Source organism: Rhamphochromis sp. 'chilingali', assembly GCF_963969265.1.
Source record: "Rhamphochromis sp. 'chilingali' genome assembly, chromosome: 20".
Taxonomy (NCBI): domain Eukaryota; kingdom Metazoa; phylum Chordata; class Actinopteri; order Cichliformes; family Cichlidae; genus Rhamphochromis; species Rhamphochromis sp. 'chilingali'.
In genome coordinates this window covers 26,356,949-26,362,706 of record NC_137947.1, presented here as the reverse complement: position 1 = coordinate 26,362,706, position 5,758 = coordinate 26,356,949, and the positions used below count along the sequence as shown (strand labels likewise).

Sequence of the window (5,758 nt, the reverse complement as noted above, 5' to 3'; positions counted from 1 at the left end):
CAGTAAGATCTCTATAACACACTTCCATAATTTCATTGTACATGTACAGTGAAAACAAAGGGCTATTTTAATCTATTCTATCATAAGTTTTCATCCAGTACTACTGAAGGGAACGTGCAGGGAACAAAGCACCACAACTTTCCAGTTTTTTCATTGGCTAGGAAAAATTATAGGACAGAGCAAAGAAGGACAAAAATCAAAATGAGCACTCTCAGGTTTCTCTAAATATAAACTTTTAATGTTCCAATAATAAAATACAGTGGCAGAGCAGTCTTCAGATACAGTGAAGTTAAATGGAAATACAACTTCCATGAAGCTGGGTTAGAAGATTTTCATTATGTCATGCAGTATAAAAATGCCTCAAGACCATATTCTTTAATAAAATCTAGTACTGTACACCAGGTACAAATTATATGTATATAAAAGATCCTCCAAAAACGTACCAACTCTGCATTTCCACACACACATCCAAACACACCTTGTTTGTTTGTAGCTGTGTGTTAAATGCCTGTGCTTAGAATATTAATGGAATGAATTTGGTATTTTAATAGTAAGTATCTTAATTCATATCTATATAGACATTTCATAATAGTATATTTTAAATATATACAGTAAAATAATCTGGCATTTAAACATTGACATGGACATATATCTGCCTTCTTATATGCAAAAAATATATTTTTAGCTTTAATAAAGACATTTAAGGAAAAATGATTTTCTCTACAAGCTTAGCAAAAAGATTACAATCTATATTAAAGGGGTTACAGACAGTAAGAAGTACGGGATAAACACTTTCACAGCTTGACCTTGAAAAGAAACGCTGGTTTTGTGGCAAGACCTGGTTAAGCTATGTTGCTGCTGGATTTTGGTTTGAGGTTTCCACAACCTCAGGAATATTCCACACTGAACCAGTTAATGACATGACACTGGTGGCTGTGCAGTGATTATAAAGGCTGAAACTAATTAAACACTAATTGTGCTTGTTTGCAAGCCAAATTTACCACTGATATATAACCTATCACAGAGAGGGATGGATATTGTTCTGATTTTAAAAATCAGCTATCAATATTTATCATTACCTTATTGGTATTCTCGGTGATGCTGATATTTCACAAGAAAATCTGAACATTTGTCCACCTACTGAGAACAGGCTTGATTTGGGTTGCTAATTCATTAATAATTGATTAAAAATGGACGCCATTGCTTTGCATTTTTAGTTTGGCAAATCCTTTCGCTATCATCATCATCAGAGCTGGGTGGCTACATTGAGGGCTAGTTTCCAAAGTGGAAGCTTTTGGTTTTAGCCTGATTACAAAAGAAAAAGAAAGTTATAAAGAGAAGCTTATAGGAGGAAGACATACTGTAGCTGAAGTTCTGTCACACTACACCTAAACTAATCAAACTATACACCTCATAATATGCAATACAGTAGACAATACATGCTTCCTCAAATCACATCAATACACTGATTCTCCTGAAATGATTGAACTCAAAACAAAAAAAATGAGTAAATGACACATGGAAGAGGAAATATACAATCATATTTTCCCAGAACCTGGCAAGCGGTGGCATGTTTATAGAATTCAATATTAGAGATTATGTTACCTTACTTAGCGGAGGATAATTTCAACTCCAACATGAAAGTGGGGCAAAGCAGGTATATTTCTGTAATATAGGAACACTGCTACTCAAAATGTAGAGGCAGTACTGTAAAAAGCTTAAAAACTGTTTTGAGCATATATGTTTGAAGGCATTCGTGATAAAGAATAAAGGATGTATCATCAGCCGGTGTTGACGATGAATAAAAAGAACCAGAATTTTAATTACTTAACGGGCAGACAAATGAATTTCCGATGCTTTCTAGATGTGCTGGGCCTTCACATTTTTACCGGTTCCTCCTCAGGACACAACTGTAACGGAGCAATAACAGATTTTTATACATAATATGCAAGATGAGCATGAGGTTAAAGTGTGTGCAAAAGTGAACAGAAATGAACGAAGCCTGGTTATAAGTCTAAATATTTATATTTAAAATACCTCAAAAGTCCCAGCAGCAACACCAGCACCAAGAACGACACGCTGGCAATATTGCTCCAGTACTGTCGAGAAATCCCTGCAAGAGCAAAGAGTTTAACGGTTCATCTGCTGAAATCTCCATTATACATGATTCTAATCAAAATCTATAAGACAGTCCTGTATCCCTCCTAAATTGGCGTCTTTGAAAGGTGGAAAGTTTAGTAATAGACATTTTTCGACACTCCTTGTCTTTTATCTGTCCCGAATTGTCGCTTTTTTATTTAGTTTGCTAAAGACAAAAGCTCTTTCTACTGAAACCTCAAGACAATTCAACTGGTCTTTAACTGTCATCACCTAAATTCACACCTCTCAGAGACTAACCACATAGGTTCTAAATTTCCCTTTACAAGGGACAAATCCTAACTCACTTAGCTCACTGTGAAATCAGCGAGCAATGTCTTACAGTCCATAGATTTGTTTTACAAGTCATTTACAAATTAATAACTGAGAAAGTCAGGCTGGGAGTCTGTTGCTGTCTCGTGTGTTGTAATTATGAACTTTCTATAGACTCTATGGAAAGCGATTAGTTTTAACAAAGGCAGGGTGACGAATACACAGCTATAGGAGAATTCAAACTACATTCTTGAACTGGGAAAGTGAGTTTTAAATGTTACATTACTACACAATAGTTACTTATTTATGAATGAGAAGTGAGGCAAGACACTCTTAGGTGACTCATTCATCAACAGGAAGTGGAGAAAGGTGATGTAATAAAAAACAACAACACCATCTAAAGTCACACCCTACACTTCCTGCAGTCATTTATCAGTGGTTGTTTCAGATCCTCATCTCATTTTTTAATAAAAGAGAAAAACTTTCATACCTGTTTTAACATGAAACTCATTTTTAATACAAATCTTAACTACAATATAGTTTTCTACTTTGCTGTTCCCTACCTTTTTCCTCCAGAGGCGCCTGAATTATGCAGTCAACTGTAAAAATGAAAAACAATATCTACATTTGTATCAATGGATAAAAACATCAAATAATCTTTAAATGTTAAGGAGACAAATACTCACTGAAGCAATAAGCCGTTTGTTGTATCCCCTAAGTACAAAAATAGAAAGAGAAATTGGGTAAGTCTCATACGTGTACTGAGCTCATGAGAATGACTATGTTTTTAAGTTAATGTCGATAAATGGATAATTGAAGAACTTTAACTTGTAATCTTCTAGTCGCACATAACCAATATGGTTTATACAGTATCTCTGCTTTAAATTGTTCATGTGTTACTCAGTAAGCAGGTCAAATGTCAGCAGTGTGACACCTCAGAGACGCAGTCCCGAGTGTAGTTGAGCTGTGAGAAGCATGTGCGGGTAAAAAGAGTCCCAATACTGCTGTTAAACACCAGGTCACCCATTTTGTCCTTCTGGTTTGCCAGCACGTGCCCCTGAAGGGAAACGCATGGCAAAATCACCACCTGTACAAAGTCAGTCTAAAGGTTTCAATAATAATGACAGTGTCGACAATAAATCAAGCTCATGAGGTGCTTATAATTTAGAAACTCCTCTTTCCATGTATATTTTGCATGTCAAACACAGGTGTAGCTTACAGCGCTAACGTGGCCAAAGACCAATCACACAATTTGTTTTAATATTATTATTTGCACCTGTGCTTTTCATGCTTCGATTTTTTTAACATAGAAGCAGAGGTTTGCTGGCAGAGCAGCTGTTGAACTTACAGTGCTGTTCATCCAGGAGTAGGGACACTCAGTTGCCTTCATCTTTGAGACGCTGTAAAAAGTCCCCTGAGGAAGCTGAGTGGCATTGCACGCAAGGTGCTGTGCACAGCAAAGACTGAGGTAAGCTGGGGAGAAAAGACAAGAAGACCAGATGTAGTGATCTTTATTTGAGCATGACTTTATGCACCGTCACTTCTGGAAACTTGACTTCTTTACGTTATCATGACCAGGCCATATGTTTTCTCTCTGTGCCCAACAGGAGAAGACCACAAGCTACATGTTTTTGGGGGGGGGGGTTAATTTATGACAGAACCACTAACATTATTGGATTAATGTTAGTGGTTCTGTCATAATGGCTTGTGGTATTCGTGTGGTCATCTGAGACAGTGGATCAATTGTGAGAGCCCAAAAAGACCATAAAACTTTTTTCTATCCCTGTAATCCCTGCGATGAGATGCACACTCTAATCAGTAAATCTGGTATTGCAGGGAGCCACACCTCTCACGCAATGCAAGTCCTACAGTGAAAAGAAAAAAACAGATAGTGTTGCCTCAAAGCTATTTTCGTGGTATTTCCCGCTGCTGTCCAGTCAAAGCTTCCGCTTTGCGCAGTGCGTAAGGGTTGCCTGCTCCGTCAGAGCTGGCAAAAAATATCACGTGTTTTACGGCAACTACATGCCCCCCCCCCCCCCCCCCCCCCCCAAAGAAAAAAGAAAATAAATAAATAAATGTAATAATAATAATAATAATAATAATAAATTAATATAATAAAATACAAATGAATATGCTCAGTTGTTGCATCTAAGAATACTTTCCTTTGACTCACTGAGTAAACAGACTACTGTTTAGTGGTGATTAAGTTGATAAAGGTGATAAAAAAAAAAATAACAAACGCATCACATTGATGCAAATTCCCTGCGATGAGGGCTCACTTCACTTGACTGCAGTTGCTGACAGACTGAAGGTAACAATGTGAGAGCTGCAGACTATTTGGCTTTAGTTGTCCAATGAAATGTTATATTAATCTACTTACGAATAATCCACAGAGCCAGAGTCCACATCGTCTTCGTAGCGAGTCTAGTTGATTCCAATTTCTCCCGGACAGTCACAGCGCGCAGTTCTCCACTGTGTCACTAAAGGGGATTCCTTAAGACTACTGACCTGACCTGCCTCCGCTATCAACACGCAGTGAAGGCAGGAGGAGAAGAGCGAATGAACGGGTGGTCACGTGACTCACGGAAAAGTCCCACATAACTTTTCAGCGATTACCATTTCCCTTCTTGTAGTAAAATGCGTGAGGCTGTTTTAGTTATTTACTAATGCAAATGTTTAACTGCTTTCATCTTTTCCACATTGTCCAGCTCTTTAAAGATGTAACAACGAAGGGAAAGCCACACAGTAACAATTTCACTGAGAAAATTAATTAATGATAATTCGAGATAAGGCAAAATTTGAAAAAAAAAAAAAAAAAAAGAAAAGGTAGGCTAAATGGCCTGTATTTGTATAGCGCTTTACTCGTCCCTAAGGACCCCAAAGCGCTTTACACATCCAGTCATGCATCCATTCACACACTGGTGATGGCAAGCTACATTGTAGCCACAGACACCCTGGGGCGCACTGACAGAGACGAGGCAGCCGGACACTGGCGCCACTGGGCCCTCTGACCACCACCAGTAGGCAACAGGTGAAGTGTCTTGCCCAAGGACACAACGACCGAGACTGTCCGAGCCGGGGCTACCACGATCGCCCCTTGCAGAAAGAAAAAAGAACAAGAAGAAAATTAGGTTTTACCCTATAAACTACACGTGGCTTAAAGTAGGCTAACTACAACACAATCAAAGCAAATGAAAACAGCAGCAGACTGCTTTCAGGGAGAGAGAGAGAGAGCCATATTTGAAGGAAATTGTAGCTTACTGAGGCTCCCAAGCAGGAGATTTCCTTTACTGGAGAGGAGGAGCTATTAATTAGGACCTGAAAATGAGATCACAAAAAGCAGGCCAAG

The 5,758-nt window shown here is 38.3% G+C and overlaps 1 protein-coding gene across 2 annotated transcripts; it reads right to left on the bottom strand.

Annotated features, from left to right (window-relative positions):
* Positions 1 to 253: 253 nt before the first annotated feature.
* LOC308388635 (uncharacterized protein) lies at positions 254 to 4,927 on the bottom strand. Of its 2 annotated transcripts, XM_080869474.1 has the most exons (7): positions 4,790 to 4,927; positions 3,758 to 3,882; positions 3,344 to 3,466; positions 3,096 to 3,123; positions 2,973 to 3,008; positions 2,038 to 2,113; positions 254 to 1,910 (listed from the first exon to the last, which is right to left on the bottom strand). In XM_080869474.1, exons 1-7 carry the CDS (start codon positions 4,815 to 4,817, stop codon positions 1,886 to 1,888), a joined length of 441 nt encoding a protein of 146 aa, XP_080725600.1. In that variant the 5' UTR covers positions 4,818 to 4,927; the 3' UTR covers positions 254 to 1,885. The 2 variants fall into 2 exon arrangements, with proteins under 2 accessions (XP_080725600.1, XP_080725601.1); XM_080869475.1 differs by lacking the exon at positions 3,344 to 3,466.
* Positions 4,928 to 5,758: the final 831 nt, after the last annotated feature.